The sequence below is a fragment of the Populus nigra genome, chromosome 19, assembly GCF_951802175.1.
Source record: "Populus nigra chromosome 19, ddPopNigr1.1, whole genome shotgun sequence".
Taxonomy (NCBI): Eukaryota; Viridiplantae; Streptophyta; class Magnoliopsida; order Malpighiales; family Salicaceae; genus Populus; species Populus nigra.
In genome coordinates, this window is record NC_084870.1 from 11,565,577 (window position 1) to 11,581,988 (window position 16,412).

The 16,412-nt window shown below is 34.6% G+C and overlaps 2 protein-coding genes across 2 annotated transcripts; one reads left to right on the plus strand and one right to left on the minus strand.

The window, feature by feature from the left end:
- The first annotated feature begins 1,339 nt into the window (after positions 1–1,339).
- On the plus strand, positions 1,340–4,326 carry LOC133680554 (proteasome subunit alpha type-7). Its single transcript, XM_062103566.1, has 3 exons — positions 1,340–1,642; positions 2,303–2,717; positions 3,963–4,326. The coding sequence occupies exons 1-3, from the start codon at positions 1,470–1,472 to the stop codon at positions 4,122–4,124; spliced, it is 750 nt and encodes a 249-aa protein (XP_061959550.1). The 5' UTR covers positions 1,340–1,469; the 3' UTR covers positions 4,125–4,326.
- Positions 4,327–14,525: 10,199 nt separating this feature from the next.
- On the minus strand, positions 14,526–16,015 carry LOC133679135 (myb-related protein 308-like). The gene is made up of 2 exons (XM_062101642.1): positions 15,365–16,015; positions 14,526–15,272 (listed from the first exon to the last, which is right to left on the minus strand). Exons 1-2 carry the CDS (start codon positions 15,625–15,627, stop codon positions 14,720–14,722), a joined length of 816 nt encoding a protein of 271 aa, XP_061957626.1. The 5' UTR covers positions 15,628–16,015; the 3' UTR covers positions 14,526–14,719.
- Positions 16,016–16,412: the final 397 nt, after the last annotated feature.

Genomic DNA, 16,412 nt, shown 5'->3' on the forward strand with positions numbered 1-16,412 from the left:
TCCCAATAAAGGGCAAGATCCTGATCTTTTTGCTACTTTATTTCCCTTCAAGGACCGATGGAGGCATTTGAGTCGAGCCATTGATGATGAGTTTAGTTCGTCTGGAAAGTGGAGTCTTCTTTTGTGTCGACGACTAGACATCTCCGTGGAGCCATCTTATAGGGTCTCTATATGCTTTGATTGGAGTTTGCCCCGCCAGTGCTTGCTGACCCTCTTCCCACTATCTACACCTCCCGCTCCCAGTTCCCATCTGAGCTCAAGCTTTTGGTGTTTCAAAGATATTTTTTAGATTTACACCCGCCCTATCGTTCTCCTTCCCATCAAGCATCTTCGAGGAGGCAGTAAAGACATGGACACAATTAACAAGCTCGGCAGAGGTAGACTGACGTTGGATCAGGAAAAGAAAAGTTAGGGATTTGCACAAACCATAAGCGAATTGAAAAGAACTAGGGATTTCAGGATTTAAAAAAATAAAATAAAAAAAGGAGTGTTTTTATTTTGATGTTTTAAAAGTGTTTTTTTAAAAAAAAATTAAAGGGTTTTTTTTTTATTTTAAATTATTATTTTTTATATTATTTTAATGTTAAAAATAAATTTTAAAAAATAAAAAAATTATTTTAATTAGATCAAATCATGTTAATTTTTTTATATTTTTTTAATTCGAATTAATTTAAATCTTAAGTTAATCAGGTCTCTTGTTAGTCGCAAAGCTGATCCAAAATTTATAAGCATGATACCTTCTAATTGACTTAGAGAGATCTAGAGCTTATTAATTTTGCAGCAAAGGATAAAAATTGTTTAAAAAATAGAGAAAATACGAAGTGTTAAAGAGTTTTTTAGAAAAAGTATTTCGATTTAAAAAAAAAAATAAATAGCCGAAATTTTCAACATTTTCAATTAAATTGTGCCAAGTTTTGAATTTTATTTATGAACATCTATTTCCTTCAATTGGTTTCAAATATAAAATCCATTTTAAACAAAAATATATCCGAATCTCCAACAAAATCCATGAAAAATTAAAAAATATATTAAATAATTTGGTATACTTATTCACCAACTTAAAGGATAAATATCTCAATCTATTATTCCCCTAATTATATAAAAGAGCAAAATTCATCATAACAAGTTAACAACTATCAATAAACCCCATTTTCACGAATAATTAATCTGATTTAAAGTTGTTTAAATACATCAATAAAACAATAAAGCCCAACATAGTGCAACGATTTGGACCCAGCAATAAATAATGGCCCATAAACATAAAAAAACAATTGGGCGTGAAGCCCTAAAATAGAATAAAGTTGCTAAAACAACATCGTTTTAAGCGATCGTTAATGTTCACTTGTGCGAATTTTAGCTTCCTCTGTTAAAAAACACCCCGCAGATCTCACACTGAAAAAAAGCAAGGCAAAGCAAAACCCACACTGAAAGAGAGCAAAGCAAAAACAAGAGAAAACTGAAGCGTAGCCATGGCTCGATACGATCGTGCAATCACAGTGTTTTCACCGGATGGGCATTTATTTCAAGTGGAATACGCTCTTGAAGCTGTCCGTAAAGGAAATGCGGCGGTTGGTGTTCGTGGTACTGATATTGTCGTTCTTGGTGTTGAAAAGAAATCCACTGCTAAACTTCAAGATTCTAGGTAATTTTACTCTTTTGTTTATTTTTAAATTCTGGGTTCTTCTTGATTTTGTTCGTATTTTACGTTCGTGGTGAGAAGGCGAGATTTTTTTTTTTTTTGTGGGGGGGGGGAGTTGAGGTTTAGGGTTTAATTGGGGCTTGGTTAGTAATTGATTTCTGGTTTAATTGTGATTGTTGAATGTGACTGGATTTTAATTGGCGTTGCTTACTTGTATCTACTGTGATTTGGCTTGTTTTTGTGGTGTTTGAACTGATAATTACCTGATTAGTTCATATATGTATTGGATGAGGATTTTCAAAAGAAGTTATTTTGCTTCGCCGTTGATGAATTTGAATTTGGTATTATAATTTTTTTGAAATAACTGTCGATTTTTAGTTAATTAACATGAGTAAGTCTTTTTACTTCAAATCTTTTATTTTCTGTAGCAGCGCTGTGGAATTTGGTCTGATTTTGAATAGTCCTGTCGTATTTTGGTTTATATTGGTGTGTAGAGCTTATTTATGATGTGAAGATTGTTGTTCTTGCTGTTGTTAATTAGGGGTCTGTGTGATTTTGGACTCATTTGTATTGTCTTTGTAATGATATCTAGTGTCTTGTTTTGTGTTCAATTTGATTATTTGTGTAAATGTTATGTAATGTTTTTGCTGGTTATGTTTGCAGATCAGTGAAGAAGATTGTATCTCTGGATGATCATGTAGCACTAGTATGTGCTGGATTGAAGGCTGATGCACGTGTCTTGATTAACAAGGCACGGATTGAGTGTCAAAGCTATAGACTCACTGTTGAGGATCCTGTAACTGTTGAATATATAACACGTTACATTGCTGGTTTGCAACAGAAGTATACACAGAGTGGTGGTGTGAGGCCATTTGGTCTTTCGACCTTGATTGTTGGTTTTGACCCACACTTGGGTGTCCCAGCTCTTTACCAAACAGATCCTTCAGGAGCATTTTCAGCATGGAAAGCCAATGCTACCGGGAGAAACTCAAACTCAATGCGGGAGTTTTTGGAGAAAAACTTTAAGGAAACTTCTGGGCAAGAAACTGTGAAGTTAGCAATCCGTGCTTTACTTGAAGTAAGTTACTTCCTTTTATCCAGGTTTACATTTGAATGTATATGTTACAAATTGCCTGAGCATGCATGGTCTTCCTTGGCATTGAACTTGTGTTTTGAAGCTGCATTAACTGGTGCTTAGGGAGTAGTTCTTTTCAGAGCACATAATAGCTGGCATTAATGTTTAATAATCATTTGATTCAACTGTAAGTTATTTACTTCTGCCACTTCATAAGATTGCTATCATGCTAATTGAATTGGTCCTAACATCAATGCAAATATAGTTGGTGTATAACCAAGTCTAGTAGAAAAGATTGCTAACAAGCCTTTTCTATACAGCCAACAGGTGTGCAGCTTATAATATTGTGGTTTTGGTTCAACCTCTATGCGTGAATTGCTGTTCTTACATGTTTGACACTGACATGTATGCTTGTTTGATGAAATATATGCATTGTAAGCCATTGCATTTACCTCTTGCCCCATTGTCAATTTTGTTTTGAGAGCTTAAAAGTCTATGCTGCTGAAGGCTCTCCTTTATCTCCCTCACAGTGAAACGCAATTTGTTTTTCTGTAAACTTGTTTGTATTTATTTTGCTAACTTCTTGATCTTTTGAGGAGCCATGCATGTATGGATTGTATGTGTTACTTCCATTACACAAAAAATATCTTTGGGTATTTGGAAATGTTGCTAACATGAATAATGACCATATAAGGACATTCAATATTTGGTATTCTCCAGATTGCTGTAATTCATTCAAAAATCTAAGTTATCTCAATGCTTTGCTGTCAAGGTACTGGTCTTACCAACTAATACAGAAGCCCTTCCATGTTTCTTTGCTTGAAATTTAACCTGTTTTGCATATGATCATGCATCGCTCCAATTGATTGGCATTCATTGATAACCATCATGGAAAAGAAAAGAGTAAAAGGAACAAAAAAGGGTCATGAAACTGAGAAACCTGTCATTCTCCTTTAGCTGAAACCCTTTCTCATCAATGGATAAGCTATCTTGGTGTGTTCCTTCTCTTGTTGTTAACGAGTTTCTTAGCTCAAACATCAGTAGTTGAAACACTACTCAATGTGCCTCTATGTGGAAATTAAACGGAGTATGCTAGCAACTTAAAACTGTGCCATTCCACATGTAACTTCTGTTAGTTTTTCATTTTTTAAGTTTGTCTACAATTTTTCAACAGTCACTGAGAAATCATTATACTTGCCTGTTTCTTACCTATATTTACTTTTGTTATGCGTTCCTCCTTGGAATCAGGTTGTTGAGAGTGGGGGGAAGAACATAGAAATTGCTGTGATGACAAAAGACCAAGGGCTGCGGCAGCTAGAAGAAGCTGAGATCGATGCAATTGTTGCTGAGATCGAAGCGGAGAAAGCAGCAGCAGAAGCTGCAAAGAAAGGTCCACCAAAAGATTCCTAGTCGTGCTGTAGTTCCCATACATCACCGCGTACTGTCCATGTGATTTAGTTTCGTCATTGCTATATCACATTTGTTATTTTCTTTTGTCAAACGGCACCTGATTTCAAGACTCCTTCCTTTTGCGTTTCTCCTCTTATAGCCTTCTCTCATTTGACATGGTGCTTTCTGCTTAACAGTAATATCGAACATGCTATTTTCAAAAGGCTGCTGAATTTGGTAATTGATATATACCCTTTCTTTTAAAACCTAAAATATAAAAATTTTCGTTTGGTTTCCCAGACTGTTAAATGCTCTTCAATTGAGTTACCTGTTCATAGTTTAGCGACTCCATCAGCTATTAATATTCGAGAAAACTTGACCTTTTCCATTAACAGCTTTAAACCGAGGAAAACAAAGAAAGAGGGAAATTAATCTTTCTTTTCAAGAAACTGAGGAAAATTAAGTTTCAATTTATTTAACCTTGTACATAACTCTAATCATATCCAATGAAGTTTCGAATTTAATTTGTTTTGTTTTCACTGGTTTGTCAGTGACTATGTTTGTTGCTGCTGCTGCTGCTGTTAGAGGAACTGCAAATTTCCAAGATCCTCTCGTCATTTCAGACTCACAATCCATTATTATTATTATTATTATTATTTAATCTTGCCTTGCATACTAGCAATAATAGTTCTCTGCAGCTTTCGCAAAGATTATGGCTATTATAACTTCACTCTTTTTTTTATCCCAGAATATTCCATGCCCAGAATCACTTGACCTCCAGTATAGTAAATCGTGGACCACGGTCCAAGCATTGATTTTATCAGGGAATTCCTTGAACTCAAAGGGTTGGAAAAGGAACCTAAAACGAAACCCATAAAACTCACTCAAATCATTCCTTGACTGCTGCTATATTAATAAATCCCTATAACAGTGGAAGAAATTTTTTTCATATTCCCAATTAGTAAGGGCTGGAATCCTTTTTTGTCACGGATAACAAGACTACTCTTGTTTCTTTAATAAATGTGACTCAAGGATTTTGGTATGCAACCAAGAATAAGATGAGTTCTTGCAAATAGTAAGTTTAATTTTAATTAAGAACATCTTGTTGTCCTTGTATTTCTAGGAGTAGAAATTTTGAATTTTGTCCCCATAACATTGTTGGAAATAAAAAAAAAATTCAAAGTCTTTTTTATACTCCTTTCACCAAAAAGATATTTTCGTTATTTTTATTTTGATGTCTTTTAAAATATTTTTCACTTTTAAAAAGTTGAATTGTTAAATATTTGGGTTTTTTTTATTATACCTCTAATTACTAAAATTTTTTAATCCTAGAAAATATTGAAAAGTAATTTCAAAATAAATAATATGTTATTGGTCAAGATATCTGGTTACTTGATATGAAAAGCTCAGAGGGTTGGTAGATGATAGTAGGTAATGTCTGATAATTTAAGTGACCGGTAACTGATATCTGCATAAGGTATTTTTTTATGGATATGAGGACTCTTCAATAATAAAATCAGAGAGAAAAAATACAGTAATATTCTAAAAAAAAATACTCTGAAAATATATATGCAACAAAAAATAAAGAGATTATGAATTTTTGACTTGAATGATTCATGGTGTATTTATAATCCATGAATTTTATCTTTTTGTGAACAGAAAGGGTTAAAGTGTAATTTTATATTTGTAATATTTTGACTTGTATTCTATTTAAAATAATACGTATTAGATTAATATAAAATATTAAAAAACGCATGTGGGGTCCTAGAAAAATCTCTCACAAGCGTTGAACATGGGCTCATTGGAGGTGATAGATGGATCTAGACGCGCTATCTAGACCCAAGCATGTTGAACAAACCCGAGCCCAATGAATGTTCTTATTGGGTCTATTTTGAAGGAATTTTTTGTGTTTATTTTGGAGAATTTTTTTAGTTTATTTTATTTAAATCCATGAGTTTTCACTCTACCCTTGCTTTGCAAATCCATGCTTGCTAGCTATAAGCATAGCAATTCATGTAAACATGTAAATTTGAGGATTAAGATACTATAATAAAATGGATTATAAATATTTTCGTCAAAATTGAAATGAAGACTGCAATAATGCTGCTGACCAGTAGTTAATTAGCTACATCAAAGAAGAAAACGAGGTGCTAGACTCCCGGTGCTTTCAAAGCATGCATGCAGTCTTTCTTCACCTAGAGGATACACAATTCCATGAGGCCATTGACTTCCAAAATACCATGAATTCAATCTTTAACTCTTGACATTCTCCACATGAAAGTTACATCTTAGAGTAGTATTAAAATCCCGGCAAGCGTGATGGAGTGTGTATTATATATGCTAGAAGTGCTGGTAGATTACAATCACGACTTTAAGCCCCCCATGATCAGGGCAATCAGGTTCACTGACGTTTGTGCTGGTAGATTCAGTGCTTCTCTATTTCTCCTTCTTGTTTCTTTTGTTCTTGAATAGAATTATAACGCCTCTGAAATCATTTTGTTAATTACTATGATAAAATCCATATGCAATCATTGCCATCGATCTTATGAAAAAACATATATTTCATGCTTTTTTTGAGAGGTATGCCAAGCGACGATGCAACTTACAAATTAACAAACACTTATATATATATATATATATATATATATATATATATGTCCAATCATATCATTGACATTGCTGTATATAATTATATATTCGTAATGATGTTTGAGAAAAAAAATTATGAGATGCAGTGGTGGTCTGTGAGTACTTAAACACACGAAGCAATTTACATATAATTAGTTTTTTTTATTATTAGTATGAATTAATACTCGTTAAATACAAGCATCATGTTTTTGCCTGGCCCAAACGCATCAAGCTATATATCTAACCATTTACAAAAAAACGAAAATTTTCTATCTTGTTCTTTCTCCTGCCCCTCTTTTAGAGCCTTGTAAACATAACTTCATTAATATATATGAATCCGACCTCTGTCAATATTCTCGTTTGGGCCAAGACTGTATGCATAAAACTCTATTAATTTAAGCATGAGGATTCGAACGAAATAGAGCCATCGTGATTTTGACTCCACTTATGCATTGCAGATCCATGCCTGCCTGCTATAAGCATGGATTTAAATATGTGGCTGTAGATTGGAGGATTGAGATGCTATGAGAAAATCAAGAACGAATATGCTCGTGAAAGATAAAAGGAAAACTGTAGCAATGCTGACTAGTAGCTACATAAAAGAAGAGAAGTGGTGCTGGACCGCTAGAGCTTCCAAAGAACCTGCCTTTTTTCCTCCTAGCTAGAGGCTGTAGAAGCCTACCAAAATTCAACTCGATCTCCATCGCATTCTCCACACAAAAAAAAAAAGTTGGTAGAAGTTTACTGGAGTTTAAAGTAAATATCCCAGTAAACCTAATCCCACACGAGATTGAGTATTTTACTAGGAATTTAACTTTTTTGCTAACATGCAGGGGCTAACAAATTCAACCCATATGGGCATGTTTGGGATATGGCAATCACGACTTTAAGCCCTCCATGATCAAATGACAATCGAGTAGGTGATCTCTTTGTTGATTGCTTCGTTTGTTCTTATTTTCTTCTTAGATTGTAGTGCCTGCAAATTAAATCATCCTGTCATATATAATACTATTAAATTCATATTCGATAATTCTTCCAATTATGTCTAATCAGATCATTGACGTTGATTTATATCCTAGTATTCATGTTTGATTCCTCGATCGATGCAGTATCTTTACGTACAGGCGGTGGTGGTCGGATGGGATATATATATATATATATCAAACCCTAGACTCAACCAATATCCTCCGTTAAAGTTTGAATGCTCTAAGATGATATGGAAAATATATCCTGGAAATCACTAAAAAAGGAATTTTATCTCACTTAATATGTAAATTAATCTGAAAATATCATTTACTATCAAATATATAGAAAACAAGAGGAAAAAAAAAAGTCCTTCGCTACCGTACATCCGTAGCCCCTTTTTCAAGAGAAGAAATAATTAAATATAAGAACAATTGCATTTCGTTATCTCACAGTAACATAAAATCCATAATAAAAATAATTCATTGATCCTATACTCTTGTGAGTAAAAAACACAGAATTCCCAGTATATTAAGTATTTGCTCTTTCAGAAATAATAGGCTTGCCATCATCCGGCCGCCAGCCTAAGAGATGGCCAATATAAAAATTTTAGTGACCGGTGAGAAGGTCAAAGCTCTTAATTAATTAATTAATTATGCAAAAGGCCAATACTTTCCACCTCTGAATCATGAAACTCTAGCTTAAAAAAATTATTCGGCACAGGGCAGGCCGCGGCCTTTAACAATTACAGTTATTTACTGTCGTACATGTGTGTGTATAATGAATTACCGAGTTGGTTTTTTCACGAGTAATATTGTAATTTTAAGATCGTGTTTATTAGTATTTTAGTACAAATAAAAAAATATCTGATTGAAAAAAAAAATAAACATTAAATTTGTCTATGAAATGGTTTTAAAGTTAATTTCTATATTTTTAAGATATAAAATACAATAAACAAACAATTACCTGAAAATCACAAACAAATTCATTTTGAAGATTAATGAGGAGTGTGGTTTTGGTTATTGTTAAAAGTATTTTTTATTTATAAATTTATCAAAATAATTTTTTATTTTTTAAAAATTATTTTTGACATCAGCGTATTAAAATGATCTGAAAACACTAAAAAAATATTAATTTAAATAAAAAATAAAAAATTTTAATTTTTTCAAAATTATTTTGAAAACCAAACAGGGCAAACTCGCAGAAAGGGTAGGTGACCGAGTTTAGACACGTGCGAAACTCCTTTTTAAGTATTTAATAAATATGGCTAGCGGCTAGCTAATTAATTCATTAATAAGTATATTCAACGGTAAATACACTGTAACTGTGTGGCTTGTCGTAATTCAGAGAGAGAGAGAGAGAGAGGGAGAGAGGACATCCAGTGCCCAATTGTCCCGATTTGCAGAGTCAGAGGTAGGTGGCCGCAGTCTACAGATTTTAGACATTAAACTATTAAGGTGATATGTGAATAGAGTACACTACAGCATCAATTGAAACGGTCCGTTTTTAGCATGATTTATATTAATTAGCTTGGAAAATACTTGACCCCGTAATTTATTCCATGCCCATCCTTGATGTGCCACGTTTCCAAAAGAGACCACCATTACCTGCTTTTTTTTTCCAGAAAAAGAATAAGAAAATTTTTTCAAGTAATGTGACATGACACGTCCCCTTTCATTGACCTAATCCTCTTTGCTTTAACTAATTTTCCACTAATTATAATTAGTTGGCCAAGATTAACACGTAGTGTCTTCAAATGCCATTGAACACCTCTGCGTGACACCATTTTTTTTTTTTTTTTTACGTGGGGTGTCCGGGCCAGCTTACGCGCACCACGACTATTCCCCACGGCCCGCTGGACATCCTGCAAGCCCAGGAGCATGTAAGGCACCGCGGGGGTGACAGGCGTACACATAGAGGGTCGAACCCGGGACGGGGACGGAACAAGTCACACGAATTGACCACAGCAGCTAAACCCTCAAGTGCGGGTACACTCGAGGACTCGAACTCAGGACGCATAGGCAGGGCGAAGCCTGCCATGGCCACTGAGCTGCAAGCCTCGTGTGTGTGACACCATATTAATTGGCTGAGTAATGTAGAGCTGAGTAATGTAGAGTATTTTTGGACCTTGCAATGTTAAATAAAAAACCCAATATAAAAAATATAATATTTAATAAATAATACAATTTAAAATCATATATATATAATATTTGGGATTGACGAATCACAACACAAATATTATTATTATTATATATATATTAAAAAAACCAGGGATTAATACAGTTGAAAAGACAAACATGACACGAAACCACCAACAAGAAGGGTAAAAATTAATAATGTACGGCTGTCTAAATTAATTTAATTTGGAGGAAGAGTGTAGAAATTTTAACGAAAGAGACAAGATAGTTGACTGATACTGTGGAAAGACCTTTGGATCAATCACATCAACCTCTTAGAAAGTCACCTAACCCCCCTATCATGAACTTGCTTGCGTACATGTTAGCCACTCGTACGCCGCTACCCTTCTGTGTTTGTTTTTTGCCGTTGGAGAAGAGATCATTTCTCCCCAAGTTTCTTTTTTTTATGATTTTATTTTTAATATGATGATTTTAAAAATTAATAAATATTATTTTAACAAATTTCTGAAGTAAAAAAAAAAAACCATGCTTTATTGCTTACAGTAATGTTTATGATTAGAATTAACATCTCTCCCACCCTCATAATTACTCACCGGCCCGTGTTCACTTTTCCTACCAACCACCCTCTTGCTAGCTTGCGCCAGTGTGCTCACCTTACCGCTCCTTTTCCATATTTTTGCCATCTTTCTTTCATTTTTTTTCTTCTTTTTTTCCAGTCCCCATGCGGCGAGATAAGGAGTTTGAGCATGCAGATAGACCTTTGGGCTTCGTTTGGTAGCGCGGATGTCCACGCTGTCAAAGAGGCACTGCGATTGTTTGCACTGCGGCTAGCATGCTGCTCTCAACTTCCTCGTAGACTTTACTCTCCGATATATCATCAACTATTTTGATATTGATACATGATGTGGAAGAAAAATGGCACGATGAGGTTGAAAACTTGAGCTGGATTTTTGTGGTGGAGCAGCGAAAGAGAAAAGTCGCACTGCTGTGCGATTGACTTCTATATATAACAAGGTGTTCGACACCGTCTAGACTATCATGGTTTGAGCCTCCTTGCGCTTGCATGAGCAGGGAAAAGAAAGAAATTCACTTCGCCTTGACAATATATATCAGTATAAACACCACTAAATCTGCATATTAATTTCTTCTTCTTTTTCCCCTCGCAGATCTAATAAATTTGGATCACGTGAATTTGTCAGTTCCCCGAACACAAGACATTAATTAGAAGGCTAGCTTTTGGGGGTGCAATTTCGAATATCATTGTCAATATAAAGTAAAGCACTGATCAGTACTCGCTGGATAAACTTCTCACCAACACATGCATATATGCACTGGAATTTAACAATGGCGTGTGAAGATTTTTACTAAATTAATTATACCATTCAAAATTTATCAAGATGCTTTACTGAAGAAACGAGCTAGCATATGCTGAATCATCAAATATATAAAATTAAGATTTATACCATAGAAATCTCAAAAAAATAGAAATAAAATAAAAAGCATTGAGGGCATTAGAATGCTATCCTGAAAGAGGTTGGGGGTTGAGGATAGGGGGGGAGTGAAGGTGACAAAGGTATGGGGCCTACTGTCGCAACCGAGCACATGATCTTACGTCGGACGGCTTCCAACTACCACCCAAAAATAGAGGAGTTGGTAATGTGTGCGATGTGGACGTTTCTTACCTCTGTTGCATTATCCCCCCTAATCTTTCTACTATTCACATCCTTGCCATTCTTTCATCACAAACCTACCTTTTTTTAGGTGTCCTTTAAAGTTGATCTTTTTTAACCATTAATAAAAATAATCCCACCTTGTGATTTCTTATACGTATTTCACATTCTCTTTATTTATTTATTTATTTATTTATATATATAAATCAAAATCTTACAAGGGAAGATCTCGATGTAGTTTAGTTGATATGGAGTTAGTTCAAGTGATTAAGTTATTACCCATGAGAGTTGGGAGTTAAAGATCTGCGTTATCACTATATAAATCTTTTGGACTAGTAATTAATTAGGTTTTCATGAACCTATTGTTTTCTTAAGATCATGATATTTTTAAATCAGATGGTAAAATACAAAGTTCTCGTGAATTCTTTAACACTATCTCATGAAAAGGATGATCTTGATAGAATTAGAGATAAATACGTGGTTTTGGTGCATAAAAAACTATTCTAGAAATACCCAGAATATAAATAAAACTATGGAAGGATGTGAATGTAAAGGGATTAATTATAGAGTTCATGTTTTGCCTAGTAGAGTAATTAAATTGTTACCTACAAAGAAATATAAATCGTAAGTCGAATAATAAAATTCTCTAGAATTCAAGAGGATTATCTTGCCATGCATGCTTAGATACCGATCGATTTCATCACTGAATCTCTTGTTAGTCTCAACATTCTCCACACGAAATTGCTTGGTTTATGCACCCTTGATCATGCGATGCGAAGATCTATATATATATACATATATATGTTTTCCATACGAAATGATGAAGGCGATATTCTATAATAATTGAGCATTGGAGGGTCATTTTGGAAAGGCAAGGATCCAGAAGAAAACTCGGAGGGGGCCCTCAGAAAAGGTTGTGCATGTGATGTTGGTAGAAGTTGAACTATTTAGCAGTGAAGGGAGGGCAATTATTACACCATTGATGGTGAAAGAAGCAATGAGTTAGTAATAATAATAATAAGAAGAAGAAACTTAAGCCTTGTTGTTTAATTTTTCTTCCTAGAGTAAGAGAGGGGGAAGCCATGGAGGGCTAATAAAATATCTCATGGAAGCTTCTATTGTCTCTACCTAACACCTTTGAAAATGAAAATAACAAGTTAATAGTTGAAAAGTGGCTACCTTTTCTACATGGGAATGGCCATTTTCTTTCCCTCCTTGCTCTCATTTCTTTGGGCGAGGATCTTGTTTCAAAGCAGCTACCACCACCAAATGGGTCCTCGTCTTCGTCCTAGAACTAGATCAATTTCCTTGATTTTCAGAGCTTCAGAATTTAGTGTTCACAGATCCCTTTCTTGCTTGATGTTAATTTCTCTCCAGCAATATCTTTCTATTTTTTTCCAACCACTTCTGTGCCTGGTACTGGATTAATTACTAAAAATTGTTTATTGTTTGCTTGATAATCCAATTACTATTGTTGTTTGTTCTTGTTTTTGTGTTTATAATTGTATATTTTAAAAATATATTTAGCTTGAAAATGAATCAAATAGATGTTTTGGAAGTGTTTTTTTATTATGAAGAATCGATATGATGCATTTATTTCGAGAAAAGTAATCCATAAACAAACGCACAAATGATACAGAAATATATAAATAAAATAATAATAATAATATATATTTTTTTGTATAAAACTAGTCTATTATTTTATTAATTATCATAATTATAAAATCGTAGTAGAATTGTAAGAGTTCTCCAGGGTTTAGTTTAGCTTTTACCTAGTACAGTTTCAAGAGTTAACTTCTTGACTACAATTCCATCGTAGGTTAGTAATAGTAAATAAATTAAGGCATATGGTACAAATTATTTAATTAAACCACTAATGTATATTTATAAACAACCCTTAATTAATAAATCCATGTAAAGACATTATTTCACATTATCACCGCACGGTTTTTTCTTACTAGATTTAATGTTTTAAACTAGAACAAAACCTTCAAGATATTGACTCGTACTCCAGGTGAATTCGCTCTTTAAACTATGAATTCATAAATATCTTTCACGAAATCGAAACGATAAACGAAGGATTCACTCTTTAATTTATATATAAATATTGTATTTATAATGTTAAAAAACATCTAAAATAAATTGTGGTTGTTGAAATTGAATGTAAGCCAATCAAATATGTGAACACTGATGGCTAGGGTTTGATCTGAATTCAACTATCCGATGCAATTGATTGGGTAGTTTTAAAACCCGACCGAAGCAGCTCGATTGTTATCAGATCAAAGCTTGAAAATATTAACCCTTGTTAATTACAAAAGCTACATCTTACTAAAAAATATTCAACGAGTTTTTTTATTGAATTTTACCTGAATACAGGTTAACCTGAGTTCTAGTTGGGTCAAGTTCTTTTTTTTTTCAATGCAAGCCGGTCTGAACGACGGGGTTTTAAGACAGTGGTTGGATGTATAATGGGGCTTGGATAATCAATATAAGGTTGGTAGAGAGTGGTGCTACAGACAGTTTTTAGTTTCTCCACATTTTTTATATACGCTTTTATTAGAATAGAAAAGATGGGTTACCCACCCTCCTCGTTTCTCCTCCTCTCACGGCTTATCCATTTTTTTTTTCTACTGAAGCAAATCAAACTTTTCCAAAAAAGACAATCCCAAAAAGATTCTAAAATCGACAACAAGATAATTCACAAAAAATATTTTAAAAAAATAAAATTGCGGGCATGGTAAGATCCTTGTAGATGATCTATCATTTCTCAAGTTCTTGGCAGATGGATCGACATCTTGTTCGGCAATACTCACCCCTAAGACCACGAGAGAGAGGAGGGAACGCATCTTGAATTCAAATCTTTTAGAGAAATATTTTGAAAGGGGGTGATATTTTTGGAGAACTAGTAAGGGTATTAATTAATTAACTATTGCTTTATGTTTACCTGCTGGCAGCACCAAAAACTGAAGAATCAAGCAAAGAGAACAAATCAAATCTCAAAAAGGGTGGAAAAGGCTCATCAATTATAATGATCACTAACCTGCACTAATAGTATATGTGCACTATCATGCACTAATCATGAATTCATACAAATTTGAGAGTAGGAAAAGAAATGGAGGAATTCATAAAGAGATTTTCAATTTAATAGCAATCCCTTTCTCCTTTCTCTCCATTCTTTTTCAACTACAGCATCAACATCAATTAGCCCCAAATATCTTTATTTCATCTCTAAACTTCTATAATCCAAAACACCACTTTTCATGCCCAAGAAGTCATAACCAGTCTTTGTGCTAGTGCTGCCACTGCTCCCAACAGTGCTCACAATAACATTGCAGCTGCAATCCTTGCTGTTTTGTAGCCCCAAACTGCAAGCAAAACAAAGACTTCTACTTCCTCCAGTTTTGAATGGCTGGTGATGATCAGGCTGGTTTTGGGAAGGAAGGCTAATTCCAAGTTCGAGATTCAAGTCTGGACACCTTTCTTGAACTTGGGTTTTCTCTTCTTTGCATACGAAAGCAGTTGCGCTAATTATCTTCTCTTTATTTTCCTCTTTAATTATAGAACCCAGAGACTCTTCTTCAAGTACTGAAGTAGTAGTCGTGGTGAAAGATATTGTTGTTGTGGCTTCTTGTACTGCTGGTTCGTTGAGTGGCCTATGAGTTGCGGGATCTATGCCTCTGTTCAAAAGCTTCCTTCTTATATGTGTGTTCCAATAATTCTTTATCTCATTATCTGTTCTCCCTGGTAATCTTCCAGCTATGAGTGACCATCTACGGCAAGGATAACAAATATCATTAGCATTAAATAGTCAACTATATACAAAAGGGTTAATCTTTTTCTATTGTTAGCTAGCTATGCTTACTTGTTTCCAAGGAGGCTATGGAGTTTGATAATGAGCTCATCTTCTGCTTCGGTGAAATTGCCACGTTTAAGGTCAGGTCTTAAATAGTTGATCCAACGAAGCCTGCAACTCTTGCCACATCTAAGAAGGCCAGCGGCTTTAGGAAGTGAGCGCCAGCAACCTTCACCGTGAGCTCTAATGTAAGCAACAAGGCGATCGTCTTCCTCCTTGGTCCACGCACCCTTGTTTGTATGGGCTTTTTCACAGCAAGGAGACCTTCCCATTTCAGTAGGATATTTTTGGTGGGTCTTTTTTTTTTTTTTTTTCTTAGAAGGGTGTGCGGTGTTGTGGTAGGACTAGAGACGGAGGCCTCCTTTTTTCTTGTTGCTAGAACATCAAGGCCGGCCCTCGAGAAGTGATTTTATAGGCTTTTGACTCTTTTAGAGAGAAAGAGAGAGAAAGGGAAGGGGGTAGAAGTGACCCTAATTGCTTCTAGATGCGAGTTGGTGAGACGGGGTCGAGGGGGTGGCTGGTGGTATCTCTCTTGATGGTATTAGCATAAAAAAAAAGGGACATTAAATATAGCTAACCTTCAGGTAGGTGTAAAGTAAGATTATATTAAATTGCAGGCAGGAGGACATGGTGTGCTCTCTGTCCCCTCCCTCTTTTTCTTTTTTATTTCATTTTTTCTTGTCTTTTAACTCTGGACAACTTTTGATTAATTACTTTAGATGGGCTCTCCAATCTTCCCTAGCTCACTAGACAACATGTACTAGAATTCATGCACGCCCTTATATTTATATCCCTATTGTTGCTGGAACTAACACCGATGAGGGTGGGTCTGTAGTGAGGTCCAGTTTCGTTCGTTCTTTCTTTCTTTTTATGACCAATCACCATGCTTCCATGATTCTTAAATGCCCTTTATCCTACAACGAATCGGTTACATCTTTCTTTTTAGTTATTATCTTGACGCCTAAGGAATCCATCTCTGTTCATATGTGAGTGAACCAATGGAGCTGGAATTTGATAATCTTGATCTGGACTGTTTCAGATGCTTAACGATGATCGA

What these genes read in the sequence shown, in the direction of transcription:
- LOC133679135 (XM_062101642.1), bottom strand. Translation starts at nt 15,627, where the DNA reads ATGGGAAGGTCTCCTTGCTGTGAAAAAGCCCATACAAACAAGGGTGCG. An exon ending in CATAGCCTCCTTGGAAACAA is followed by an intron (nt 15,273 to 15,364) that starts GTAAGCATAGCT and finishes TCCTTGCCGTAG; the next exon opens with ATGGTCACTCATAGCTGGAA.
- LOC133680554 (XM_062103566.1), top strand. Translation starts at nt 1,470, where the DNA reads ATGGCTCGATACGATCGTGCAATCACAGTGTTTTCACCGGATGGGCAT. An exon ending in GCTAAACTTCAAGATTCTAG is followed by an intron (nt 1,643 to 2,302) that starts GTAATTTTACTC and finishes TTATGTTTGCAG; the next exon opens with ATCAGTGAAGAAGATTGTAT. An exon ending in CAATCCGTGCTTTACTTGAA is followed by an intron (nt 2,718 to 3,962) that starts GTAAGTTACTTC and finishes CCTTGGAATCAG; the next exon opens with GTTGTTGAGAGTGGGGGGAA.